The 12,803-nt window shown below is 47.7% G+C and overlaps 1 protein-coding gene across 2 annotated transcripts; it reads right to left on the bottom strand.

The window, feature by feature from the left end:
* Positions 1-4,266: 4,266 nt before the first annotated feature.
* Positions 4,267-6,313, bottom strand: LOC123092280 (peroxidase 2). 2 transcript variants are annotated; one of them, XM_044514001.1, is made up of 4 exons: positions 6,057-6,313; positions 5,772-5,963; positions 5,466-5,673; positions 4,267-4,792 (listed from the first exon to the last, which is right to left on the bottom strand). In XM_044514001.1, exons 1-4 carry the CDS (start codon positions 6,258-6,260, stop codon positions 4,404-4,406), a joined length of 993 nt encoding a protein of 330 aa, XP_044369936.1. In that variant the 5' UTR covers positions 6,261-6,313; the 3' UTR covers positions 4,267-4,403. The 2 variants fall into 2 exon arrangements, with proteins under 2 accessions (XP_044369936.1, XP_044369937.1); XM_044514002.1 differs by having other exon boundaries at positions 5,466-5,631.
* Between the last annotated feature and the right edge of the window lie 6,490 nt (positions 6,314-12,803).

The raw sequence follows: 12,803 nt of genomic DNA, 5'->3' as shown, positions 1-12,803 counted from the left end.
CTCTAGGTTAATAGGTTAGTCCCAAAAATCATATAAAATAGCATATAAATGCATATAAAACATCCAAGATGGATAATATAATAGCATGGAACAATAAAAAATTATAGATATGTTGGAGACGTATCACCCCTCTCTCTAAAAGTAAGATTGGAGTGTTTGCTGGTAACATGGTAAAAATGGATGCCTAGTGATAATCTTGGTAGGGTATCTCTAGTCCACTTGCATGGGAAATGTAGTGTTACGGGAGAATATGAGTTGCTTCATCGTATCGTACAACGTATGATCTCTGCAGAGTTAAATCTATTCGAATTGCTGTGTCCACGGTCATGGACGAGTCGGTATAAGTTACACTATTTGGTCATTGTTGAACTTGGAGCCTTCAATCAAAATAAAAGAGTAGGTAACTTAAATCAAGAAAGGTTGTTGAGTAGGTGAAATCGATACGACTTGTGATGTTGAGAAATACATGTATTAGCCATGGAATGGCTATGGTAAGATCGGTCCTAGTGACCATGAGAGTTTGTTTGTGATCTTGGAATGATCATGACAAACATTCGATCATTATACATTTATACATGTGTATGCTTTATCTTCATACTTGCTAGATAAGTTGTGCCATGCCATGATAGCTAGAATTGCTATGATAGTGTTAAATGTCATGTATTGCTTTGCATGTTGATATATGTTTTGGTTCTTGAGAGTGCTTTTCAAAGTACTCGCTGACATTATTGTTTTTGCCAGATCCAGCCGAGGTGTCGTCTTCCCCTATCGTGAAGTCGGATAGTTAGTTTGCTAGGAGATTTTCTCAGCCAGTTCCATGTGGATTGGTGTCTAGCCTTTAGACATTGGAACCCTAGTTAGTCATCATTGTAAACTCTACTTGTCAAGACTCTATCTTGACCCTATACTTAGTCACTTTATTAAGGTCCCGTGAACCCTTTTGTTTATTCCATTCTATGTGTATGATATCATGTTTGTCAAGACTCGTGTCAACGTGATTTCTGGGTTGGCACAAGTGACACATCAATTGTGTGAATTTGTTTTGTGACGCAACTTCCCTCTATCAACATGGCATCGGCCAATGTGTTAAGCTAAGACGGTCAGAACGGGCATATATAGGGTTAGTAGGACCACTCATGAACCACCATATTAAGGGATTTTTTTGGGGAATCTAGACGTCGCCTTGTAAAAGGAATTAGGATTAACCTCGTACTTGTGCTGAAGAATTAGAATTCCAACGCATTTAACTTTTACTATTTTTAAAGGAACCAATGCATTGGTGATGTACTCTCATGGGAGCCGGACGCGCGGGGTATCTTCACCATGCGCAACGCTTACAAGACCGCTCTAGAGGAGCAGACCTGAACCACCGCGTGCGCCACGAGCAGGGCACCAAACGACACTCGTGCCGTCTGGAAGACAGCGTGGGGGTGTCGTGCTCCCCCTAAGGTACGAGTCTTCACATGGCGGGTTGCTACTAATTCGCTAGCCACACTTGAAAATAAATGTAAGCGGAAGCTCGAGGTCTCTGATACATGTGTTTTATGTGGAATGAAACGAGAGGATACATTCCACGCCTTATGCAGATGCTCCTTGGCTTGACGACTATGGACGGAGATGGCGAATAGGAGAAGAATGCTCAAGATGGAAAACATAACCAACACCAGTCCTAAATGGATCATTCATTTGCTTGATGGCGACACTGAGGAGGAGCGGCTTCCTCTGATCATGCCACTATGGCGGAACTGGCATCTGCAGAATGAGGTTCATCATGACAACCGCGCCACCCGTTGACGTGTTGATATATCCATTTTGCATCATGCTTTTATATCGATATTTATTGCATTATGGATTGTTATTACATGTTATGTCACAATACTTATGGTTATTCTCTCTTATTTTACAAGGTTTACATAAAGAGGGAGAATGCCGGCAGTTAGGATTCTGGGCTGGAAAAGGAGCACATATTGGAAACCTATTCTGCACAACTCCAAAAGTCTTGAAACTCCACGAAAGTCATTTTTGGAATTAATGATAATTATTGAGCGGAAGAAGTACCAGAGGGTGCCCACACCCTGGCCACGAGGGTGCGGGGCGCGCCCACCCTTACACGGCGCGTCCTGCTGCCTCGTGGCTCCCCTGGCAGCCCTTCGGTGCCCATCTTCCGCTATATGAAGTCTTTTACCCTGGAAAAAATCATGAGCAAGCTTACGGGACGAAACTCCGCCGCCACGAGGCGGAACCTTGGCACAACCAATCTAGGGCTCCGACAGAGCTGTTCTGCCGGGGAAACTTCCCTCCGGGAGGGGCAAATCATCACCATCGTCATCACCAATGATCCGCTCATCGGGAGGGGGTCAATCTACATCAACATCTTCACCAGCACCATCTCCTCTCAAACCCTAATTCATCTCTTGTATCCAATCTTTGTACCAAAACCTCAGATTGGTACCTGTGGGTTGCTAGTAGTGTTGATTACTCCTTGTAATTGATGCTAGTTGGTTTATTTGGTGGAAGATCATATGTTCAGATCCTTAATGCATATTAATACCCCTCTGATTATGAACATGAATACACTTTGTGAGTAGTTACGTTTGTTCCTGAGGACATGGGTGAAGTCTTGCTATTAGTAGTCATGTGAATTTGGTATTCGTTCGATATTTTGATGAGATGTGTGTTGTCTCTCCTCTAGTGGTGTTATGTGAACGTCGACTACATGACACTTCACCATTATTTGGGCCTAGAGGAAGGCATTGGGAAGTAATAAGTAGATGATGGGTTGCTAGAGTGACAGAAGCTTAAACTCTAGTTTATAAGTTGCTTCGTAAGGGGCTGATTTGGATCCATATGTTTCTCGCTAGGGTTAGGTTTACCTTAATACTTATTTTGTAGTTGAGGATGCTTGCAATAGGGGTTAATTATAAGTGGGATGCTTGTCCAAGAAAGGGCAGTACCCAAGCACTGGTCCACCCACATATCAAATTATCAAAGTAACGAACGTGAATCATATGAACGTGATGAAAACAAGCTTGACGATAATTCCCATGTGTCCTCGGGAGCGCTTTTCTCATTATAAGAACTTGTCCAGGCTTGTCCTTTGCTACGAAAAGGATTGGGCCACCTTGCTGCACCTTATTTACTTTCATTGCTTGTTACCCGTTACAAATTATTTTATTACAAAACTATCTGTTACCTACAATTTCAGTGCTTGCAGAGAATACCTTACTGAAATTCGCTTGTCATTTCCTTCTGCTCCTCGTTGGGTTCGACACTCTTATCGAAAGGACTACGATAGATCCCTTATATACTTGTGGGTCATCACGCGCCTAACAAATTCTTATGTGGCTACATGGACACCTTGCTTGACATACAGCAAAACCCAAGTGCTGATTTCACTAAAGGGAAGACGATGGTCTCACATAGGGGCTGGAGGAGAAATAGTAAACCGCATGCTGTAACAGCAGTGTGCATACGACCACCAGAACATTGGAAGAAGCCACAACTGGGATCGGTAAAGCTCAATACTGATGGCTCATGGATGGAGGAGGATGGCACAGGTGGAGCCGGCATGATACTACGCGACCACAGTGGTGCCGTCATTTTTGCAGCATGTCGCTTCATTCAGCATTGTGCGAGTGCACTGGAGACAGAGATGGTGTAGAAGTGCATGCTCTATCCAATGCAACCAAAAGACCAATCTGATGGAAGAGACTAGACAGCACATTATACGTCAACACTCCCCCTCACGTGTGGCTCCCTCAAGCCTAAACGTGGACCGAAAGTGGGTTGCAATTAAATTGCGTCAGCCGGGTCTTGAACTCAACACCTCTTGGCTCTGATACCATGTAAAAGTGCATGCTCTAGCCAATGCAACCAAAAGACCGATCTGGTGAAAAAGACTAGGCAGCACATTATACGTAAACAGATGGCAACGCTCACGGAGGGAGTTTCACTAGCTCTTGAGTGGAGTTCAGATCATCTCATCGTAGAGACAGATTGTGCGGTGGCGGCGTGAATGATCAGTGACTCTGCTATATATAGATCACCCATGGCAGCTATGGTGAGCGACATTAGATATCTACTTCACACTCGGCACCATGAGATAAGAACCATCATGCGTGAGCACAACAGTGCCAGTCACACCCTCACCCAGATGGACCGATCGCTCCCAAAGACAGCAGTGTGGTTACGATGTGTCCCTACTGAAATTGAAGCTATACGTAAGCATGACTGTAATGACCTTGGTTAAGTAATGGAAGACTCTTATTTGGCAAAAGAATTAAAATATAGGAACCAATGCATTTAACTCGGTACATAGTGCATGTACATAAAGACCCAGTCTCACTTCCCGTTTCCGTAACGGACAAAGTTCATTTTGTAAGATGGATACCCAGGATCTATCCTCAGTTTACCGCCCGGCAGTTGACCCTGATTTCACCGTACGCCCCCGTGAGCACACCGAGATTGCCCAGCTTCACCATCGCGGCCGCGAAGTCGCTGCCGAACTGATCATTGTTGGACGCGTAGCTGCTAACCAGACCGTCCGTGGAGCCGCCGTCGTACAGCGCCTGGTCGGAGTGGAGCAGCCCCCGATGGCTGAGGAGGCCGGAGAAGTAGCTGTTGTCGAAGTAGTCGGGCGAGGACGCGTCGAGAGGCGCGAGGTTGCCGTCGTTGCCACCACCCTGTGGGCAGTCGCCTCGCAGCGACGCCGTGAAGGTCCCGTCGATGTCGGTGTCGGCGTAGATCCGGTTTCGGTAATTCTGGCATTGCGCCCGGCCGATGGTGTGCCCCCCTGCAGCAATGTGGATTCACGTGGTGATCGATCGGTCGAGGCATTGTCGACAGAGCTGTACCGGAGATCTATCGACCCGTCGCTCTCGCATTTCGCTTTCCAATGTACTAGTACGTTGTGATAGAGTGAGCATGCATGATTGCGTGGTGATTTTCTTCTTTTGAATTTGGAGCAGAGCACGGTGGTGAATGAATTATGAGGTTGTTGGGCCTGAGTGACTACTCGAGTGACGATCAGGTTCTCAAGCAAAAAGGTGATTGATGGCTCGTGCAAGCCTTGTCTGGTCGGCAAAAGGAAAGGTGGTGACAAGCGCAGGGACGAGAGCCATCGATCACCATGTTGAATTCAGGGGATGCGGGCAAAACGCTGGCGTGTCCGTCCGTTGCTATGATCAGTGATGGATGCACAACTCCATCATTAACTAGGTAGGTACACCAGACGAAGCAGCCAAGTCTTTTGAGAAAAGGGAGTCATAATGGAACAAAAAAGCCTACATGTGTATACTAGCTAGCCATGCATACGTGCGCACTTGGTTGTATGCCAGTCGCCAGACATGCTTCGCAATCTAACAGTGTGACTGACTCTTCCATGTGATCTATCAATGCATGCATGTCTCCGGGTAATTTGTGTATCATGGCTATCAGCTGTGTGCAGGCAGCGCAGCGCATTTTACCTGAGAGAGCAACCATGTCGGTGCTGCTTAATCCCTTCTTGGAGAAAGCGGCGAGGAGATCATTAAGGTTGGAGTTGGGGCCGGGGAGGTCACTGTTGGCCAAGGACGCACTTGCGGTGGTGGCGTCCCTCCTCCCAAGTAGAACCGTCCATGATGGCCCCCCTAGCTGCGCAGGAAGCCCAACAAAGCACGTAGTACTGATTGTCACCTGCTACATGTACTTCCATTCCGCCGATGGGACGACGCGTGTTTTCACTCAAGCGCAAGAAGGTAACAGAGAGCTGTAAATTTAGTCTTTTAGCTTACGTCGACGACGGCGTCGTGGGCAGCGACGGCGAGGATGTCGGCGCAAGAGACGGTCCGCGGGCAAATCAGCTCCAGCAGCAGTTTGATCCTGTCAATCACCTCGAAGCCGCGCAGCGACCCTGCGTTCGGCCCCGCCCCCTTTTCGCCGGTGAAGCTGGGCGTGTCGTCCAGCAGCACCGACGCGTCGCACCCCTAGCGTACACACACATGGATCCACCATCAAAAAAGTTTACAATACTGAAAAGAGGACCAAGGGAATAACAGAGGAAGATCTTGAGGACTTGCTTGCACAAAGCAGTCGTGGAAGTATAGCCGGAGAAGGGAGGCGCCCATGCGGCGGTCGAGCAGCACCGCCGTCGCCACGGTTGTCCTGACGGTGAGAAGCGCCGCGGGGCAAGAAGAACCGTAGTAGTTCTCCGACAGCTGCGCGTTCGCTACCGCCGCACAAGTTGCTGCGAGGAGCAAGAGAAAAGGTGGGAGACGAGCCATGAGAGATCTAAGTGTCTCGGGGCTCACCTTTCGGCTTTGGGATAGCCCTCCGCGATGCGGTTCCAAAGCATATTTATAGGCAACAACTTGAGGAATTACACGCATGTACTACTAGCTCTTAGGCCAATTCCACCGCGCGACCCCAAACGGACGTCCGTTTTGTCCGGATTCTGTCCGTTTAGGCAGTGGATGGGGTCATGTCCGGGCCTGTCCTGGGATGTGGTGGCCGTGCGCCCAGCGCGCGACCGCATCCTTCTACCCCATCCTGTCCGCGTCTATTTAAAAAAAAAAGAGAAACGTTTCAAATGCCAAGCCCTACGGCCCCAGTTCAGCACGCACGCCGGCAACAAAGCCAACGGCCGGCAACACACACAGCCTCCAAAATGTATGGTTGTCCTCGCCGGCAACACAGCCAGCGACCGGCAACACATCCGGCCTTCAAAATGAATGTTTTTCTCGTCGGCACACGGCCAGCGGCCCAGCGGACGGGCGACACCCATGACAGCCTCCAAAAAAGAACGGCCACGGTCGATCGGACGACCTAGTTCAGGCCGTCGGCGTCGAGCATCTCCTTCTGCCTGGCCTCGAACCAGACCCTCGTCTTCTCGCTCATCTTCGACAAGTCCACGCTCATGATCGCGAGGGCCACCTCCTTTGCTTTAGTGGCGGCATTGGTGGTCTTGATGTCGAGCTGCCTTTGCCTGGCCTTGACGTTCTCGGCCTCGATGTCGAGCTGCCTTTGCCGGACCGCCGCCTCCATGTCGAGCTGCCTCTGTCGGGCCGCCTCCTCCATCTCAAGCTTCCTTCTCTTGGACGCCTCCTCCATCTCAAGCTTCTTCGTTTGAAGCTCTAGGTATTGCTTCATTTGCTCGTCCTTGCTTTGCCGCTTCTTCTCGTCCCTCACATCCTTTTGCGATATCATGCCATGCAAAGTGTCATGCAATGCCATGGATAAGGCATCACGAATGTCATCAACCTTGGAGTTGGTCTTGCCCCTTGGCCTCTTCAACGCCTCGCCATCTCCACCTCCGGCGAACTTGACCGTCTTCAGGCCTCTCTTCCTTTGGAGTTCACAGTATTGGTCCTTGAACTTAGGGCAATTGTTGATCATACTCCAACAATGCGTAAGAGTGAACGGCTTATCATTGTGCCGGGCCTTGAATGCCTCCAAAGATTGAAATGCCTACACCATATGATGAACAACAAGTGACCATGCAAACATGTACAAGGCCGAAGTTTCATGGTCGTAGCAAGGAAAGGGCAAAGAATGAGAGCATACCATGTCTCCAACGCCGGTACCACTCACGGGCCGTGCTTGAACGCTCTCAAATGCGGCTTGATACTTGTTGCATTTTTGTTGGATGAACAACCATCTCTTTTGAATCGAGCCGACGCCACGGTTGCTTTCAAATTGGTAGGGCTCAAACATCTTCCTTTCATGGAATGTTTTGTGGACTCTCGTCCAAAAAACAATACCGTTTTGTTGCGCGCTGGTCCTTGGATCTTGGCTAATCTCCATCCAAGCTTGACAAATCAACGTATCCTTATCTTGTGTGTATGAACCCGTGCGAGTGCTCTTCCTCTTCTTTTGTGCTTCCGCTCTTTGTGTCAGCTCATCGATGAACAATGGCGCGCCACTAATGTCAACGTCGTTGCTTTCTTCTTCTTCACCATCACCTTCGACATAGATGTCATCATCTTCATGTCACGAGTCACCATGGTCGTGGTCAGCACGGTCGTCGGCCTTTTCATCGGCAGTGAACTGGCCGCGGCCATCCTGACTTTGGGTCTCCTCGGGGTCGTAGACAGGGACGTGGCCGCCGTCGTAGATCACTTCCTCCATAAACTGGTCGTAGTAGGGGTCGTCGACCGGTGCCGTTGGGGTTGGCATTTCGTCGAACAAGACGCGGGGGGACGACATGGTGCCGGTAAACGGCGGCCGTGCTTGCTTTCTTTGCATCTCGACGGACGGCCGGCCGGCCGCCGCTGCTGGACCCAAGGGTGACGTTGAGGTCGATGACGGCCGAGGTGCGTGGTGTGCACGGCGCGATCATGCTCACGTTTGGTGACCCCCTGAAATGGGTATGTGCGTCGTGCCTTGGCAGAGGAAAGCCGTGCGACAAGGGCATGGTCCGCGACGTCGGCGACTGGCAGTGCGGAGGTCGGGCGACCGACGACCCTGTGCTCGCCGGACCGACGGACCCTCCAGAGAAACCGGGCGGGCGACAAATGTCGGCCATGAGAAGGGCGTGCGCTTTGCTGACGATGGCCTCCTTCTCCTCGACCTCGGCCTTGTGCCGCGCGGCCTCAATCGCAGCGCGCTCGGCGGCTCTCTTGGCCGCGGCGACGTTGATCTTGACGACCGCCTTCTGGCTCCTCCTCTTCGCCGATTCCGCGTCCAACTTGGTGATCTCCTCCGGCGTGCACTCCGACCGCGGCTTCCTTGGCGCCTTGCCCTTCTTCTTCTTGGCCATTCAGGGCGGGTCAACAGCCAGCCCGCCGGAGTTTGGCTGGGCGTCGGCCATGGACGGGGGAGGGAGTGGGACGGGCGGGACGTGGGAGGGTTTGGGGGGAATGGCGCCAAAAAGGACGGGGGGGGGGGGGGGTTGCTCTGTGTCACCGACACGCGGGCCAGGGGCGTACAAGCGCGCGCGTCCCGCCCGTCCGCGCGCTGTCCGTTTCGCCCCAAAAGCGGCGCAAACTTGGGCCGCGGATGGGTCGAAAGCGGACACAAAACGGACAAAAGTCCGTTCACTCCCGCGCGCTGGGAAGCCTCGTTTGTCCGTTTTACCCCAAACGGACGGAGCCGGACATGATAGGGTCGCGCGGTGGAGTTGGCCTTATGTGTGCATGTACTCTCTATGTATACAGAGTATTTCTGGTGTAAGTATTTTCAGTGCGGATACACGTAGCCATATCTTTGGTTAAAAAGAATGCAACACGGCAAAAGAAAGCCATTTTGGGCAATGCGGATAGACATAACACACATTTAAAAAATATAAAGGGCCCTTTTATTAACTCAAAATGCAGCATCCAGTAGATACAACTCATGATGAGCAACACGTGGTGTCTGCATCGCTAAGATGCACACAGCCAGAACCAGCAGTCTGACAAAAGAAACATGAAAACCAACAAATCGGCAACAGAATGCTCCCTTAAAATCCTGTTGTGGGATCTATTTGAGATCTGATAGCAACAAGATGGTACAATTGCTCAAGTCTGGGATGGGGAAATTTTGCACCTTGGATGAGCTCACTATGTCTAGGTGGTTCAGGATGATTGATTTAGTCAAGAACTGTACCTTCTCCACTAGTAGAGATCAGCCAGTTTGGATGCTAGAGCCTTCTGGCAAATATTCAATTCTTTTTATAAGATGATTATTTTTTTGGGGTGTGTGGGGGGGTGGGGGGGGATTCTTCTGAAATAAAAGATTTCATCTAGAAAATCAAAGTCCCACCTATTATACATGTGTTCCTTTGGCTTATCTTTAATAACAAAAGCTTGGCTAGGGATAACCTGGCCAGTAGGATACATGTAGATGCTGCTTCATGTGTCTTTTGTAGTGATCTTGAAACTATTCAACATTTGTTCTTTGAGTTCATTGTTGCAAGAGAAACTTGGCCTGTTATTACTGATAGTGTCCGTATTTCTATACCCAATTCTTTTATTTCTTTGAAGCCTCTTTGGAAGCAAAAGAAGAAATTTGAGGCCGTTAATCTAGTCACTTCTGCCACCTTGTGGGGCTCATGACTTTTGCGAAATGATTTTGTGTTTCAAGGGCGAAAATGGCGAAGCATACGCGGCATCCTAGATCTGGTGGGTTCACTGATCAGGCAATGGAAGATCTTATGTTCACACACTCATGGTGCTCTTCTTCTCCGATGCTTAAGGCTGCTAGATCATTGCCGAGGGGAGTTGCTTCGGATCGCTTGATCCAGTGGCTAAGTTGGGAGGCTCGATAACTTATTTTGTGTTATGAAAAGTTGTATTTCTATCGAGTGCTCTTGTATGTCTGTATCCTAGGGTGGATTCTTAAAAACTGTTATTCTGCTGCAGCTACTTTTGGTTTTCGCCGAGTGCTGTTAAATGTTGGATGTTTGGTTTCTTGCCTTGGGTTAATAAAAGTTGAGGCAGGGGGGAAACCCCTCTCATTTAAAAAAATATCGGCAACAGAAGAGTCATATGATTGAAACTATGTCTATGTCGAAGGAGGTGGTGGACCGGTCCAAAGTTTATGCTACCACCCATATTGAGTAAAAACCTCCATGGCCACCTGCTTCAACCATATATACACCGCCTTGAACAGCGGTTGGCACTCTATTTGGTATAGCATAGACCATGTATGAAGCGAGTGCGTACATCGTAAAATAACCTACAAAGGAGAGCAGTTTTTCCACTTAATCAAATCATTTCTACATAGCCAAAGCGACCATAATAAGGCATACGCTCCCATCCTTATTAGCGTTTTAAAACCATTTGAATTTCGTCCAATCAATGACCAAAAATATTGGCAAGAGATACATATTAGATGATACTTGGATGACTCACCATGTAGAACGCGCAAACTTGCACTGGAAAAAAATTGTTTGATTGTCTTATCATGAGTACAAAGGCTACACTTCTTGCTTCCTTGCCAATTGTGGCGGCGAGGTTGTCTTTGATTAGCACAACTCCCCTTCGAAGATACCATATAAAGATTTTAACTTTTAGTGAAACTTTTGATTTTCAATTTTTCTTGTTATACCCACTGGAGCCTCTGAATGCGTTAGTGGATGACACATAAAGTCGACTGTGAAGGACCCAGATGTCATGAGATTACAACGAAACTCATCTCATACATATGCCAGGTTAGTCGACTCCGATTGGGATAGAAGATTTTGCCATGACATAAGACGGGGGCCAATTAAATCCCGCCTAAAAGAAAATATTTGGCGGGGATGAATTGAGCACATGCGTAATAGTATCATTATTATCACTGACAATCCGGTACAAATCAAGATATTGTTCTCGGGGGGCGACATTGCCTAACCACTTGTCCTGCCAGGAATGAATCTCTCACCCATCTTTTATCATGAAAGATCCAAAACAAAAAAGATGTTTCTTTTCCCCGCACAAAAAGATGTTTCTTTGCTGCCATTAGCCCAACCCAGAAGTGCAAGTCATCAGGTTTCCAATTATTTCGAAAAGGGGCGCTTTATTACTTAAAAGATTTAAGCATTACACCTGGCTTCTGCATTACTAAGATGTACATAGCCAAACAAGATCCTCTAACACAAACAAAAAATTAAAAGGCGAAATGCAAAGAAAGATGTAGAGTCCGTATAACGCCTAAAGAGGAGAGGGGGGGGGGGGGTAATCCTAAGATCATGCTACCACCCATGTTGGGTAAAACTATCTCTCGTCGTAGCCTCAGTCTTATGCACACCTTCATAAACAGGTCTCGATTCTCCATGTGTTGTACATGGGACAATAAACGAAGAGTCCCGATATATCTGTAGATAACCTGCAACATAGAAGTACTTTTATCATTAAAATCCTTATCATTCCTACATAGTCAAAGTGACCAAATAACGGTAATCGCTCCCACCCTAAGAAGAGTTCTAAACCTGTGATCAATCCTATGTAACTAGTTGCCAAATACATTAACAACACTATAGGGAGGATACAAGCCAAAAGCTATTTGTGTGACTGGCCATATAAAACGAGCCAATTTGCACTTGAAGAGTAAACGTTTTATTGTCTCATCATGGTGACAAAAGACACATTGCAGACTTCCATGCCAATTCCTCTTAATAAGGTTATCTTTATTAAGAATGACTCTGCAACGAAGATATCATGCAAAGATTTTATTCTTAGGAGGTATCTTCATCTTCCAGATCTTTGTGTTATTATCAACTGGCACATCAGACTGGATTAACACTCTATACATAGACTCCACTGAGAATTGTCCATTCTCATGGAGGTTCCATCGGAATACATCAGATCCATGTGACAATTTCACCATGGACAACCACTGGAGCATGATGTTCCACGATTGGAATCTGGTTCCAATTAAATCTCTTTTGAACATCACATTTGGCGGAAATAATTCCATTATAGTGGCGATAGTATCATCGTTGTGGCGCAAAATGTTGTATAGAGTCGGATATTGTTCCTGGTGTGTGGCATTTCCTAGCCACTTGCCCTCCCAGAATCTAATTTCTGAACCGTCCTTAATCGAGAAGGATCCATAGTAGAAGAAACATTTCTTCGTAGCCAGTAGACCCGCCCAAAAGTGGGAATCTCCCTAGGCTTTCAGTATACTTGGAACCCACATATTTCCTCCTCAGGGATGTTTACCATACACCATCTTCCGTTAGTAATTTAAACAACCATTTTCCGAGGAGGGCCCTATTCTTAACCTCAAGGTCATGAATGTTCAACCCGTCTTAGTCTTTGGGACGACAAACCACACTCAATTTAACCAGACCATATTTCTTTCTCTCGCTATCTCCTTGCCAAAAGAATCTTGATTGGAAGTAATCCAATCTATGTAAAACTTCT

The sequence above is a fragment of the Triticum aestivum genome, chromosome 4B, assembly GCF_018294505.1.
Source record: "Triticum aestivum cultivar Chinese Spring chromosome 4B, IWGSC CS RefSeq v2.1, whole genome shotgun sequence".
NCBI lineage: Eukaryota > Viridiplantae > Streptophyta > Magnoliopsida > Poales > Poaceae > Triticum > Triticum aestivum.
Note: the sequence above shows the minus strand (reverse complement) of the source record. Positions and strands in the feature narration are given on the sequence as shown.